Source organism: Oncorhynchus masou, chromosome 23 (assembly GCF_036934945.1).
Source record: "Oncorhynchus masou masou isolate Uvic2021 chromosome 23, UVic_Omas_1.1, whole genome shotgun sequence".
Taxonomy (NCBI): Eukaryota; Metazoa; Chordata; class Actinopteri; order Salmoniformes; family Salmonidae; genus Oncorhynchus; species Oncorhynchus masou.
Window position 1 is genome coordinate 24,587,798 of NC_088234.1, and position 16,479 is coordinate 24,604,276.

At 42.7% G+C, this 16,479-nt stretch overlaps 1 protein-coding gene across 1 annotated transcript in view; it reads right to left on the reverse strand.

Annotated features, from left to right (window-relative positions):
* The window catches only part of LOC135510608 (inactive ubiquitin carboxyl-terminal hydrolase 53-like), a 61,464-nt gene that overhangs the window by 24,800 nt on the left and 20,185 nt on the right, over window positions 1-16,479 (reverse strand). Inside the window, exons 5-9 of the mRNA XM_064931665.1 lie at window positions 14,913-15,023; window positions 14,330-14,412; window positions 14,098-14,182; window positions 13,773-13,919; window positions 3,090-3,239 (exon numbers count right to left, since the gene is read on the reverse strand). Of these exons, the coding sequence (XP_064787737.1) occupies window positions 3,090-3,239; window positions 13,773-13,919; window positions 14,098-14,182; window positions 14,330-14,412; window positions 14,913-15,023 (576 nt within the window). The remainder of the gene's footprint in view (window positions 1-3,089; window positions 3,240-13,772; window positions 13,920-14,097; window positions 14,183-14,329; window positions 14,413-14,912; window positions 15,024-16,479) is intronic.

Below are 16,479 nucleotides of genomic sequence, written 5' to 3' on the forward strand. Positions count from 1 at the left end.
CCACACACACACACACGAACTGGCATTTTCCCAATGTGACAAGAAGTCACCTTTGTCTTACTGGCAGCAACCAGTTTCCTCATCTCATTACCCTGAGAGGTCTTTTCAGAAGATTTGTTCTTTAGTGACAATATACATTACTACTTTTGAAGCCCCTGTATTTGATGAGCACCAGTTGCCAAAATCTACATTTAAAGAAGGTCCCCAAACCCTAGCTCTGATCTGTGTACACCTTTCAGAAAACACTGACCCGTTCAAAATGGTTGACACAATACTCCGCTGCAAGTAATGTCGAATGCATTGTTAAATGCATTGTTGAGACGCATGGATAGTGCACAAACAAAAACCTTGGAGGGATGATTTTGACACAATGCTTCCTGTTCTTTGTACCGCTACCCCAAAACATGCGCTGACCATAAACCAGAAGAAGCGCAATTGGATCCAAGCTTATTGCAAACTGTTCAGAGATTAATTTTACTTTTCTAATTCCACACAAAACTCTGATTGGCCAAGGAGGCATTGTTGTACACTGCAAATGCTCATTTTCCCTTTGTCCTGGATCTTAAGTGAAAAATATGCACTGAAGCGGAGTCTCACAATCACATTAGCTGAGCTGGGCTAGGTGTGTGCCTCGCTAGCAAATGCCACAGAGGCAGACTGGAGGCTAACAGATGCTAGTGTGCTCCCTAATTAACCAAATGAACGAAGGGGGAAAGAGAAGCAGAAGGTAAGACACAGTGAAAGAGGAGGAGAGAGAACAAAGAGGGAAGAGAAAGAACAAGGAAAGCAAAATGAGGGAAAAGAAAAAAGGATGGAGAAACAAAGGTTGGAAGAGGTTGCTTTGAGTTGGCATTTTGATGGTGAACACTTATCTTTGCCCGGGACAAAACACAAAACATATATATATAGGAGAAACACTGAACCACTACTGCAACAATACAACAAAAAAAGAATGAATGACAAGAATGATAGTGAACAAAACACAACCTGTAAAATATAAATATAGTGGAAGTTTTAAAAGCTATCCATAAACTGTAGGGCATGTCTGCTCATTACTTGGTGTGAGGCAGTGAGAGAATGAGGAGCAATACAGCAGGTATATGGAATGTTATTTAGCTGGCTAAGAGTGCTGTACTGTAGCCGTCCGTCCCAGTAGGGCCGAAGTGCACACACTGCATAAGCTGCTGATGGATTGACTCGGAGCCAGCCAGCCCCTGCACCGCAGTCCAGTCAAATGCACTGGACACACACACACACCATGCCGTTCATTAGCACACTCACTTATGCATGCGCACACACACAGTCATGCGCACGCAAAAGTCCAATTTCAACCACGAGTCATTTCAATATATCCAAAAAGTCCACTAAACAGTATATCTCAACTGTGGATGACTGATGACGCAATTAACTGCTTTAATAGTTTCCATTGGGAAACCCTAGTACACTACTACTGTACAGGTGCTGCTGCTGTGTGTGTGCGTACACTTTTGTGTGTGTACGAGTGTGTACGTCTCTCCCCTGCACAAAAAAATTGTTATTAAAAATAACACCCTTGCCTTTCTTGAAATAACACTTTTCAATTCTTACTAGCTCTGACTTTGTTCATAGCTACTTTGAGGAAAAATGTACTAACTACGACTGTGATGCATGGTTGTCTCACCTAGCGATCTTAACATGAATGCACTATTTGTAAGTCACTCTGGACAAAAGTGTCTGCTAAACGACTAAAATGATGGGGGAAAAAAGGTGTCCCACTGGGCACAGACGTCAGTTCAGTCTAGTTTTGATTTACACTGAACAAAAATATAACCGCAAATTTACACTGAACAAAAACATAAACACAAAAATATAAACGTATGTTAAGTGTTGGTCCCATGTTTCATGAACTGAAATAAAAAGAACCCAGAAATGTTCCATATGCACAAAAATATTATTTTTCTAAAATTTTGTGCACAAATTTGTTTACATCCCTGATGGTGAGCATTTCTTCTTTGCCAAGATAATCCATCCACCTGACAGGTGTGGTATGAGTGCCCCATGGTGGTGATGGGGTTATGGTATGGGCAGGCATAAGCTACGGACAACGAACAATGGCAATTTGAATGCACAAAAATACCGTAATGAGATCCTAAGGCCCATTGTGAGGCCCATTTTTTAAGGTATCTGTGACCAACAGATGTATATTGGCGTCGACTAATGGGATACTAATAAATAAAAAATACAAAAATCTGTATTCCCAGTCATGTGAAATCCATAGATTAGGGCCTAACCAATTTATTTAAATTGACTGATTTCCTCAAACGAACTGTACACAGTAAAATCAATGAAATTGGTGCATGTTGGGTTTATATTTTTGTTCAGTATACATTTGGTTGAGTTTGATGAAAGCAAAGAAGAAATACCCTTACGTTGATTACTTTTTCCAACACCAATTAGTTTTCCATGTTGATTCAACGTTACCGCCTTGATTCAACCAGATTTTGCCCAGTGAGTGTGTGTGTGTGAGCGAGCCTCCTTGCGTTCATGCGTGTATGTGTGTGTGCGTGTCTGTGTGGGTGGTAGTGGTGGTAGTGATTATAGCAGACTTTTCAACCCCGGGGGTGGTGAAGGGCGGTCGATGGGGCCCTTAGACGATAAAGACGGTGGTGATGGAGATAAGAGGTGGAGCGGGGCGCTCCTTGCTCTCTCTTAAAACTGCCTGCTTTTATCGGTTCAGACAAGTACATTTATGCACTGCGCATTGAGTTGCTGCCTGGGGACAGTTTAGCTCCCTGTTGACTGCAGGTAGCCTATAGTATCTAAATCAGTTCATGGAAACCGTTCCATTGATATCAGATTGTGTTTCTATATTATTTAAATAGTCAAAGAACTATTCAAGCCAGTTACCAACGTAAGATTACTTTAGTTAGTCTTGTCATAAAACGTATGTGCACGCTAGTGCATGTGTGTGTGTGGTCCGAGCTTCATATTGCACCACAGCAAAAGACTCAAGAGGTTATGAGGGCATTGGGTGAGGTATGTGTGTGTGTTTGCTTACTTGCTTGGTGAGTGTGTATTTTGGTGTTCAAGACGCAGCAGCGAGCTCTCACCTCTTTGACGGTGGCGTCGTCGAAGAAGACCCATTTGGCGGATTTGGTGTGGAAGGCAAAGGCACAGTAGTGGCGGCTGGAGTAACAAATCATCCCCACCAAGAGCAACTCTCCCTTTTTAGCGTGCTCGTCTGTCACCCGGTAGAAGAGCTGCGGACACATACACACATCTCAATTACGTTATTTGGATCAAATGAGATAGAAATGACCAAAATACACAAAAACAATCCCATGCTGTCCATGAGTAACCTTGCCTGATGACTTACGTTAGCTGCCCGAACTAATGCCTAGGCTTTAGTTCAATGGACCAACACAGTCTTGCATTATGCAGTAGACCCGTGTTCGAACATTCTTAGTCACATATACAGCCCTTTGGCCAAAACTATCATGTTGGCATTTGGACAGCATAATTGCCCTTCAACTTGGACTGTTGGACTCATTTGCATTGTACATTTCCACAAATCGAACAGTTTCCATCAACCTAGTTCAGGCAATTATCAGTGTAACCACAGCCTCCCACCCGTTTGAAAAGACCACTGGATTAAGAGTTTGTGAAATAACCCGTATTTCCTGAATTGCCAGTTCTCTTTGGCTATGGGAGACAATGGATTCCTAGGAAAGGGGAGGTTTTCTCCGACACCCAGCACAGTCACATGAACAGTATGAATCAAGACCTTTGTGGTACTTGGTGGGGCTTCTGCTAGACTAATCCAGTTCTGGAATGCACTCAAAACAAGGAGAGGGGCAAAGAGGAATCTGTGCCTGTAGTCTAAGGGGGCTGTTGTGTAATACGTTGGGCCTGTTTTGGGAGAGTTTGGCCTAGGTTTGACACAGGGCTCACAGAAGCTCATTCTGTGCCTGTAGTCTTCAAGGGAGATGGAGTTGCGCAGTATGTTGGGCCTGGCCTATAAGAGTTTGTTCTAAATTTGTAGTAGGTTTAACCGAAGCTCATTCTGTTTCTGAAAAAACAAACATCTTGAAGGAACAGGAAGTGTCAGCCAGAGTAGAGTGTTACAAATTAAACCAACTGCATGCCCACGCCAAGGACACTCTGTACTCCAACACAGTCCCAAACTCACACATGTACAGAAAACACACGCCACATCTTCCACACATGCTATGTTCTCTTACACATACCACACACACACACACACACACACACACACACACACCTTTCTCTGACTCGCTCTCACACACAAACACTGTGCCGTTCCATCGTGGCACGGAGGAAGCGTTGACACGAGCTGGCCTGTGCAGCAGAGGCTTTTTGATCTGCGACGTGGGCCAACTGGGCATCACACCGCACACTGCTTACGCAACTCTCAGACTTACAGAGGGATAAAGACCCACTTTATTTCCCACATATGCTCCACGGCACCAAAATAAACAGACCAACAAAATCAGGGCAAAGAATGGTAGCTGTGGAGGCTCCAAAAAACAAACATACACACAAAAACACAAGACAGAAAACAAATTGAGTAAAACCAGAATGAAGTGATTCCATACATATTACAAAACAAATTCACAACAGTGTATTGTTTTTGTTGCTTTTCCTATTCACATAATTTTGGCACGGAGGCAGACATTTTGTTTTGATGCAATCAGTGCCTTGGCCAATTTAATCAGACTACTTGACTAATCTTTTTTAGTACGGGCTGACAGTCGAAGATAATTGTGATTCTTGGAATAAGACATTTTTTAATCTCGTGTGAAGGTTTTTGGCCACCTCGAACTTTCTTCACAGGTATTTGGCTTGTCCTCCATCAGAGATCCAACTTTGGATCTCCATCTTTTTGTGAGAAATTGCGCTGGGTCACTCAAAACATTTTAAAAAGTATTTATAAAGTATAAATAGCCCACACTTTAGATGAGGCCATATAAAAAGACTAATGACTATATTTATATTTACACCAGAACAACCAACACGTAATTTCAAAAACTTAATTTCAATAAAAACCTTGAACCAACCTGTCCCTGACTTTTCCTAAATGTGTGCTTTACACTCTAGCAGTACTTTCAGAAAGATATCATAGAAGGTCAAAATGACCCTATGAATATTTCACAGTACAATAGCCGGACCTCGAGGAGTACCAATAGCCACCAGTCTAATAAATCACTCAGTCTATGAAGAAAATGTGTGACAATATCAGTAGCCTAAACATCGGTAAATGCGCCAAGCGTGGTTGTGAATGGAGAAATTCTGCACAAATAATGGAATTATAATGAATATACAGTTGAAGTCGGAAGATGACATTCACATAGGTTGGAGTCATTAAAACTTGTTTTTCAACCACTCCATACATTTCTTGTTAACAAACTATAGTTTTGGCAATTCGGTTAAGACATTACTTTGCATGACACAAGTAATTTTTCCAACAATTGTTTAAAGACAGATTATTTCACTATCACAATTCTAGTGGGTCAGAAGTTTACATACACTAAGTTGGCTGTGCCTTTAAACAGCTTGGAAAATTCCAGAAAATTATGTCATGGCTTTAGAAGCTTCTTCATTTGAGTCAATTGGAGGGGTACATGTGGATCTATTTCAAGGCCTACCTTCAAATTCCGTGCCTCTTTGCTTGACATCATGGGAAAATCTAAAGAAATCAGCCAAGACCCCCCAAAAAAAATGTAGACCTCCACAAGTCTGGTTCATCCTTGGGAGCAATTTCCAAATGCCTGAAGGTACGTATCAACACCATGGGACCACACAGCCATCATACCGCTCAGGAAGGAGACGCGTTCTGTCTCCTAGAGATGAACGTACTTTGATGCGAAAAGTGCAAATCAATCCCAGAACAACAGTAAAGGACCTTGTGAAGATGCTGGAGGAAACAGGTACAAAAGTATCTATATGCACAGTAAAATGATTCCTATATTGACATAACCTGAAAGGCCGCTCAGCAAGGAAGAAGCCACTGCTCCAAAACCGCCATTAAAAAGTCAGACTATGGTTTGCAACAGCATATGGGGACAAAGACCATACTTTTTGGAGAAATGTCCTCTGGTCTGATGAAACAAAAATAAAACTCTTTGGCCATAATGACCATCGTTATGTTTGGAGGAAAAAGGGGAAGGCTTGCAAGCCGAAGAACACCAACCCAACCATGAAGCACGGGGGTGGCATCATCATGTTGTGGGGGTGCTTTGCTGCAGGAGGGACTGGTGCACTTCACAAAGTAGATGGCATCATGAGGAGAAAAATTATTTGGATATATTGAAGCAACATCTCAAGACATCAGTCAGGAAGTTAAAGCTTGGTCACAAATGGGTCTTCCAAATGGACAATGACCCCAAGCATACTTCCAAAGGTGTGGCAAAATGGCTTAAGGAGAACAAAATAAAAGGTATTGGAGTGGCCATCATAAAGCCCTGACCTCAATCCTATAGAACATTTGTTGGCAGAACTGAAAAAGCGTGTGCGAGCAAGGAGACCTACAAACCTGACTCAGTTACACCAGCTCTGTCAGGAGGAATGGGCCAAACTTCACCCAACTTATTGTGGGAAGCTTGTGGAAGGCTACCCGAAACATTTGACCCAAGTTAAACAATTTAAAGGCAATGCTACCGAATGCTAATTGAGTGCATGTAACCTTCTGACCCACTGGGAAGAAATAAAAGCTGAAATAAATTATTCTCTCTACTATTATTCTGACATTTCACATTCATAAAATAAAGTGGTGATCCTAACTGACCTAAGACAGGGAATTTCTGCTAGGATTAAATGTCAGGAATTGTGAAAAACTGAGTTTAAATGTATTTGGCTACGGTGTATGTAAACTTCAACTGTAAGTGTTGATATGACAGGGGTCAAAAATAGTCTATTGTCAGTTATTGGGACAAATTATTTGTGGCCTCGCTCATGCTTACAGTATGGTCTTCATGCAACCATTGGATCTCATTTAGCTGTTATCCCTTGTCCTACAGTGCCTTGCAAAAGTATTCATCCCCCTTAGCGTGTTTCCTATTTTGTTGCATTACAACCTGTAATTTAAATAGATTTTTATTTTGGATTTCATGTAATGGACATACACAAAATAGTCCAAATTGGTGAAGTGAAATCAAAAAAATAAATTGTTTCAAAAATGTCTAAAAAAATAAAAGTGTAAAAGTTGTGCTTTTGTATTCATGTCCTTTGCTATGAAGTCCCTAAATAAGATCGGGTGCAAACAATTACCTTCAAAAGTCACATAATTAGTTAAATAAAGTCCACCTTTGTGCAATCTAAGTGTCACATGATCTCAGTATATATAAATACACACACTGCTCAAAAAAATAAAGGGAACACTTAAACAACACAATGTAAATCCAAGTCAATCACACTTCTGTGAAATCAAACTGTCCACTTAGGAAGCAACACTGATAAAATAAATGTCACATGCTGTTGTGCAAATGCAATAGACAACAGGTGGAAATTATAGGCAATTAGCAACACACCCACAAAAAAGGAGTGGTTCTGCAGGTGGGGACCACAGACCACTTCTCAGTTCCTATGCTTCCTGGCTGATGTTTTGGTCACTTTTGCATGCTGGCGGTGCTTTCACTCTAGTGGTAGCATGAGACGGAGTCTACAACCCACGCTCAGGTAGTGCAGCTCATCCACGATGGAACATCAATGCGAGCTGTGGCAAGAAGGTTTGCTGTGTCTGTCAGTGTAGTGTCCAGAGCATGGAGGCGCGACAAGGAGACAGGCAAGTACATCAGGAGACGTGGAGGAGGCCGTAGGAGGGCAACAACCCAGCAGCAGGACCGCTACCTCCGCCTTTGTGCAAGGAGGAGCAGGAGGAGCACTGCCAGAGCCCTGCAAAATGACCTCCAGCAGGCCACAAATGTGCATGTGTATGCTCAAACGGTCAGAAACAGACTCCATCAGGGTGGTATGAGGGCCCGACGTCCACAGGTGGGGGTTGTGCTTACAGCCCAACACCGTGCAGGACGTTTGGCATTTGCCAGAGAACACCAAGATTGGCAAATTCGCCACTGGCCACCTGTGCTCTACACAGATAAAAGCAGGTTCACACTGAGCACACGTGACAGACGTGGAGAACCTTCTGCTGCCAGCAATATCCTCCAGCATGACTGGTTTGGCGGTGGGTCAGTCATGGTGTGGGGTGGCATTTCTTTGGGGGGGCCGCACAGCCCTCCATGTGCCCGCCAGAGGTAGCCTGACTGCCATTAGGTAACGAGATGAGATCCTCAGACCCCTTGTGAGACCATATGCTGGTGCGGTTGGCCCTGGGTTCCTCCGAATGCAAGACAATGCTAGACTTCATGTGGCTGGAGTGTGTCAGCAGTTCCTGCAAGAGGAAGGCATTGATGCTATGGACTGGCCCGCCCGTTCCCCAGACCTGAATCCAATTGAGCACATCTGGGACATCATGTCTCGCTCCATTCACCAACGCCACGTTGCACCACAGACTGTCCAGGAGTTGGCGGCTGCTTTAGTCCATGTCTGGAAGGAGATCCCTCAGGAGACCATCCGCCACCTCATCAGGAGCATGCCCAGGCATTGTAGGGAGGTCATACAGGCACGTGGAGGCCACACACACTACTGAACCTCATTTTGACTTGTTTTAAGGACATTAAATCAAAGTTGGATCAGCCTGTAGTGTGGTTTTCCACTTTAATTTTGAGTGTGACTCCAAATCCAGACCTCCATGGGTCGATACATTTGATACATTTCCATTGATCATTTTTGTGTGATTTTGTTATCAGCACATTCAACTACGTAAACAAAAAATATTTAATAAGAATGTTTAATTCATTCAGATCTAGGATGTGTTATTTTAGTGTTCCCTTTATTTTTTTTAGATAGATAGATAGATAGATAGATATGTATATATACACACATACAGACATACATACATACATCTGTTCTGAAATGCCAGAGTCTGCAACACCACTAAGCAAGGGGCACCACCAAGCAAGGGGCACAACCAAGCAAAGGGCACCATGAAGATCAAGGAGCTCTCCAAACAGGCCAAGGACAATGATGTTGAGAAGTACAGTTCAGGGTTGGGCCATAAAAAAAGATCAGAAACTTTGAACATCCCACGATGTACCATTAAAACCATTAACTAAATTGAAAAAATATGGCACCACAACAAACCTGCCAACAGAGGGCTGCCCACCTAAACTAACAGACCAGGCAAGGAGGGTATTAAATCAGAGGCAACAAAGAGGCCAAAGATAACCCTGAAGGAGCTGCAAAGCTCCACAGCGGAGATTGGAGTATCTGTTCATGGGACCACTAAGCCGCACACTCCACAGAGCTGGGCTTTACGGAAGAGTGGTACACGGGTCAGATGAGACTAAAATTGGGCTTTTTGGCCATCAAGGGAAATGCTAATTCTGCCACAAACCCAACACCTCTCATCACCCCAAGAACACTATCCACACAGTAAAGCATGGTGGTGGCAGCATCATGCTGTGGGGATGTTTTCCCAACGGCAGGGACTGAGAAACTGATCAGAATTGAAGGAATGATGGATGGCGCTAAATACAGGGAAATTCTTAAGGGAAACCAGTTTCAGCCTTCCAGAGATTTGAGACTGGGACGGAGGTTCACCTTCCAGCAGGACAATGACACCAAGCATACTGCTGAAGCAACACCCGAGTGGTTTAAGGGGAAATATTTAAAATGTCTTCTAATGGCCTTGTCAAAGCCCAGACCTCAATCCAATTGAGAATCTGTGGTACGACTTAAAGATTTATGTACACCAGCGGAACCCATCCAACTTGAAGGAGCTAGAGCAGATTTGTCTTGAAGAATCCCAGTGGCTAGATGTGCCAAGTTTATAAAGAGACTTCCAGCTGTAATTGCTGCAAAAGGTGGCTCTACAAAGTGTTGACTTTGGGTGGGTGAATAGTTATGCACGCTCATGTTGTTTTTGGTCTTATTTCTTGTTTGTTTCACAATAAAAAATATTTTACATCTTCAAAGTGGCAGGCATGTTGTGCAAATCAAAATGATACTACCCCTCCAAATATCCACTTGGCAACAAAATAGGAAAAATGACAAGGGGGGGGAACATTTTCACAAGCCATTGTAACAGTCAGCGCAAATCTTCCTCATTTTCACTTGATTGCAACACTTCCCACAAATAAGTTGCTTGCTGGAGCTGCAGTTGAAACGGGTGATGGGTTCTGTTCCGAGTGCATCTGCCCACCATGCAATTTCTCCTCCCCGGGAGCTGTGCGCAATTTGTCTCGGGCAATGGCTCCCGTTGAATCTTTGCTGCTACCTTGGCCCGAAATGTCGCTCATGTAGCCCGTGTGCCAGACTGTGTGTGCCAGTCTTTCCTGCTCATGGTGTTCATGCACAGCTTGAACAACACGTGTGATGATAGCAGCTAAGTCAAGCATGTTGTAGAACACCGCAACAGGCCAGCGGCGAGTTCCTCCTTTCACCTAGCACAGCTGTGCCATCTAACCCGAAACATTATCCGGAACTCGCTCACCTGCTGCCCGATATGGATCCTTTCTCAGATATGGAAAGCTATTCAGCATGAATCAGAATAATAATCATCAGAATGTCATGAACCATTTCATCACAGCCATCAGAGTCGTTTTCATTCAGATCTTGTAGCAACGCTAACGCAGCATGTGCCTCCATTCATCTTGGTCTTACCATTGTAATTGAGGCACACTCTCACTGTGTAGCCTACTCCAAGTAGGAGTAGAGTAAATTGATAAAACCGCTTGAATACCAGTGCATTGATATAGGGTACACCGTTTTCAGATTATAATTACAATACATCAATAGAATGGCCCGCCTCATTCTTCATTCACAATTGGTGATTAGGCCAACACAATTATGCATAGTTGTTTCTCCTCGCTCATCAACTCACCCATTTTTCAAATCATACTATCCTTCATTTATTTAATCTGCTGTTATATATGTGTGAAACTAGTTTCGGTATAGGCTAGGTTCAGTTGAGGCAATTATCGGGATTATTATTAACTGAGCACGGCACTTTCAGCTATCAGAGAAGGAGCTGATGGAAAACCAATCCAACAATTACATTCCTTCCTAAAACGGGTTATAACTACACCTTATGGAATAACAGGGACTGTGAAGACACACACACACAGGCACGCATACACACAATAACATACGCACTATACACACATGGACTGTGTTGTAGATATGTGGTATTAGAGTAGTGGCCTAAGGGCACGCACTTAATGTGTTGTGAAATCTGTTATGAAATGTAATGTAAATGTTTTTAATTGTATATAACTGCCTTAATTTACCTGGACCAATGCTGCATTTTTTAATAGAGATCAATAATAAATACAAATACAGTGTGTTATATAGACTTATTTAGGAAAAGACAAGGACAATGGGGACATGACTTTAAAAATGGAAGAGTATATAAACATTTACATTTATTTTGAGTCATTCTGATGCTCTCTGCCTTGCTAGTTTTAAATGTACACTGAGTATATCAAACATTAGGAACACCTTCCTAATATTGAGTTGCACTGCCCCCCTTTTCCCTCAGAACAGCCTCAATTCGTCGGGGCATGGACAAGGTGTCAAAAGCGTTCCACAGGAATGCTGGCCCATGTTGACGCCAATGCTTTCCACAGTTGTGTCAAGTTAGCTGGATGTCCTTTGAGTGGTGGACCATTCTTGATACTGTTGAGCGTGAAAAACCCAGCAGCGTTGCAGTTCTTGACACAAACCGATGCGCCTGGCACCTACTACCAAACCCTGTTCAAAGGTACTTTCACCATTGGAATGGCACACATCCACAATCCATGTCTCAACTGTCTCAAGGCTTAAAAATCCTTCTTTATCCTGTCTCCTCCCCTTCAACTACCCTGATTGAAGTGGATTTAACAAGTGACATCAATAAGGGATCATAGCTTTAACCTGGATTCATCTGGTTAGTCTGTCATGGAATGAGCTGGTGTTGTTAATGTTTTGTATACTCAGTGTTTTCACAATCACAAAGAAATCCATTCATATTCCATTTAGGAAGGTCATGAAAATATGATACAAAGCAATTTATTTAAAAATAACAGAATAGCATGCTTTGAGTTTTATTATCCGTGCTTAGAAGCCAAGGCTATGGCTGCACCATGCCAATCTATGGCCCGTGCCATGCCAATGATATCAACTTGTTCATTTAGCAGACATCCCAGGCCCTGCCATAGTCAACAAACATTTTACAGTAAAAATATGGAATATATATAATAATGGAATATAACAGAAGAAAATAAAGGATTTTTTTCCAAATGGCTATTGCTGATTGTGACCAGTAACCTCACATGAGGAATGCACGGCGCCCCGGTTATTCTTGGAAAAAGTTACATTTTGAAACGGAGACCATCCGCAGAAATTGTAGAGTTGTTTGGCATGAATCAGTTCATTAGAAACCTTGGAATCTGCTCTTTCTGATAGGGTATAGCATCATAATGTCTGGCCTGCATGGACTCTATAGGGTGATATGGAACAAGTGCTATTTGGTACTCTCAAATGCAGGTCATCAGTCCCTTTATTCTCGATTTGACAATTGATAATATTGTCACCCATCAGACTATTGTCAATTTAATCTTGTCTTTAGGCAAAATGTGTTATTTTGTATCCAAAATTATTTGAAATGTAGTTAGATGTAGAGTGGAAGGGCCAGCTTGGTAGGCAAGACTATCGCTTCTGGATCAATCAATACATTTGACTGATTATATTTGAACATAATGCATTCATTTGGCAAATTATTATGGATTATTTCTACAATTGAAATATCATCGTCAGAAAGGCCATCAGGGCGATTCTAGTAGTTATGGAATTCCAGTGCTCTGAGTGTTAAATGGAGCAATGAATGGAGTAATGAATCATACATGAATAAACTATTTACTAATCCATTATACATGCTTTGTTACATGGAATTTTTATAAAGCGCTACCCAACTTTACATACACTGAGAGTCCAAAACATTAAAGGACACCTGCTCTTTCCATGACCTAGACTGACAAGGTGAATCCAGGTGAAAGCTATACTCATTTATTGATGTCACTTATTAAATCCACTTCAATCAGCGTAGATGAAGGGGAGGAGACAGGTTAAAGAAGGATATTTATGCCTTGGGACAATTGAAGAGCCTTTGAACGGGGTATGGTTGTAGGTGTACTTTCATTGAACAAACCTACGGAGCCTACGGAGCTGTGAGGGGAACGGCACCGCAGTACCTCCAGGCTCTGATCAGGCCCTACACCCAAACAAGGGCACTGCGTTCATCCACCTCTGGCCTGCTCGCCTCCCTACCACTGAGGAAGTACAGTTCCCGCTCAGCCCAGTCAAAACTGTTCGCTGCTCTGGCCCCCCAATGGTGGAACAAACTCCCTCACGACACCAGGACAGCGGAGTCAATCACCACCTTCCGGAGACACCTGAAACCCCACCTCTTCAAGGAATACCTAGGATAGGATAAGTAATCCTTCTCACCCCCCCCCCTTAAATGATTTAGATGCACTATTGTAAAGTGGCTGTTCCACTGGATGTAAGAAGGTGAATTCACCAATTTGTAAGTCACTCTGGATAAGAGCGTCTGCTAAATGACTTAAATGTAAATGTAAAATGTAAACACAAGAGTAGACCGACTGACATAGCGCTACCCTACTGAACTGAGCTTCGTAGTAATGTGCTTTTTGTCCCTGCTGGCTTGCTGTCCTTACCCCGGAAAGGTTGAGGTGTGGCCCCAGCGAGCGAATGACGTCCTCTGTGAGGTCCGACTGGTCCGAGTCCCACACGAAACCGATGGTGACGATCTCTGGAGAGTTCATGAGGACGCGGCGGATCTTGATCCTCTGGCCACAATTACTCTGATGACAGAGAGAGGGAAGAGACTTAACTAGGGGAGCAGAGCTAACTAACCAGCTTAACAAACTAAACTAAGCAACGTAACAAGAACCATAAACACAATTTCACAGTTGATCTTCTGTTGTCTTGCTAGTGATTTTCCGAATCACCTTCTTAATGCTTGATGGGGCAGCCACTTACCGGACAGTTACGGGAATCCCCGATGGTACTGGCCGCTTGCAGCAGCTCTCCAAATGACTCATCCCGCCTCTGATACACCTGTTGACTGAGAATGAAAGAGAGTGTGAGACAAGGAAAGAAAGGTAGAGAGAGACAAAGCTAGAAAGCACAAAAGTCACTCAGTAACCCTACGAGGAACATAGAGAAATGTGTTCTGTGTGACGTCAGTTTGAAAACAATAAGCATGGCTTACCAGAGTGCAGTGGTGGAGACATAATGCACTAGCTCAGTGAAGGGCAGGGGGTCAGAGGATGCCCCACAGCTACGGCAGACAGACTGCAGAGGAGAAGGGAACAGGAACATAATACAGACACATGGCCGTTAGCTAGGCGCCGCTTAGCCACTGCTAAGCACTAATTATCAAGTCAGCGTGTCAATTCGCGAGGGGTAGTAGTTTGGGGATGGTTATGGGGAAATTACTACTGTGGGCTGTTTGTGAAAACTGTGATGGGAGAGAGTGGAGTGTTTGTCAGAGTTGAGAGGAAAAGTGGCGGGTGGGTTGTGGTTTGTGTCCGGTCTTCAGACTTAATCTATTGCCCCCTTAACGTCGGGCCTTGAGGTCCAAAGCATTGCTGGTTTTCAGCTTCGGGGAGAAGTTTCCACTAGTTACAAATCAATTAATAAACTACCAAGAAGAAAACAAAACCTGCAGTACATGTGACCTCAAGGGTCAGATATGAGGTCCTCTGATCTATCATGTATTGCAGACCATGTTGTTTTTTACCCATCAAAACAACCTTCCAGCTAGAGAGCTGCCAGATGTGGTTTTCTCTAACCTGTTCATAGAGTGTCATGGCAAACTTCTGGTGTGTGATGCAGGACTTGGAGGTGCAGGCATCTGTCTCCTCAGGCACAATATGCAGGTGGATCCTCTCCAGAATGTTCTCCTGTGGGAATATAGTATGCCGATAAGAAATGAGAATACACACACTGAGCATACCAAACATTAGGAACACCTACCTTGTATTGAGTTGCACCCCCTCCCCTCAGAACAGCCTCAATTAGTCGGGGCATGGATTCTAAGTCAAAAGCGTACAACAGGGATGCTCGTCCAAGTTAACTTCAATGCTTCCCACAGTTGTGTCAAGTTGGCTGGATGTCCTTTTGGTGGTGGACCATCGTTGATACACACAGGAAATTGTTGAGTGCGAAAAACCCATCAGCGTTGTAGTTCTTGAAACAAACCGGTACGCTTGGTTGGTAGAACCATACCTTGTTCAAAGGCACTTAAATAATTTATCTTGCTTAATCATCCTCTGAATGGCACACATACACAATCCATGTCTCAATTATCTCAAGGCTTAAAAATCCTTCTTAACCTGTCTCTTGCCCTTCATCTACACTAACAAGTGCATTAATAAGGGATCATAGACTGACCAGGTTGAAGCTATGTTCTTAATGTTTTGTATACTCCGTGTATAGGGAATAGTAATCTCGGTTAACCCAGAACTAAAATATTGCGTAATTTGGTCAGATGCTTGATTAGGTTATGGGTTAACCCTAACCCCATAACCTAATCAATCATCTGACCAAATTACGCAATATTTTAGTTCTGGGTTAACCGAGATTACTATTCCCTATACAAGGAGTATACAAAACATTAAGAATGTTAGAAATTAAGATTTCTGGTTTGCGAAGTCCCCCACCCTCGCAAAAGGAAAATCTTAGCTGAAGCCAACCTTATGATAATTTCACTTGTGTTTATCATTCGTGTGGGCACACCAGTTTTAGCACTGCCCTCACCCAATACTTATACATCTAAATAAAAACAAAAACCCAAGATCCGGAACTAATGCTGCTTGTTATCTTACGTATTCCATAGGACAGTGGTTCTCAATTCTGGCCCAGTGGGCCCAAGTGGGTGCTAATTTAGTTTTTTTGACTGAGCACTACACACCTGATTCAAATAATCAAAGCTTGATGATGAGTTGATCATTTGAATCAGCTGTGTAATGCTAAGGCAAAAACAAAAATGGCAGAACCAGTGCCATAGGATGGTGACAGTACCAGTTAGGTTTACGTAGGTCTTTCCATGAGAGATTGAGACAATAGTCGTCAACAAATCACAATATATTCCATTAGCAAAGTTTGCTCGATCTTATCAATGGGAACATTCTAATTTCCAAATTGAAACTAGTAATCATCCCCCTCGATTACAATATTACGAATCACCAGCTTATTCTTTATCCCCAGCATGTATTACCCTCAACTTACCCTCAGCTATCAGCTTCTCTCCCCAATGTACCAGAACAAAGAAGAAATACTCCCCCCCCTGATACATCGGTATGAGCCTGTATTGTTTTGTGACATTTAACAGCTAGGGAGTTATGCTGTGCCTCACTA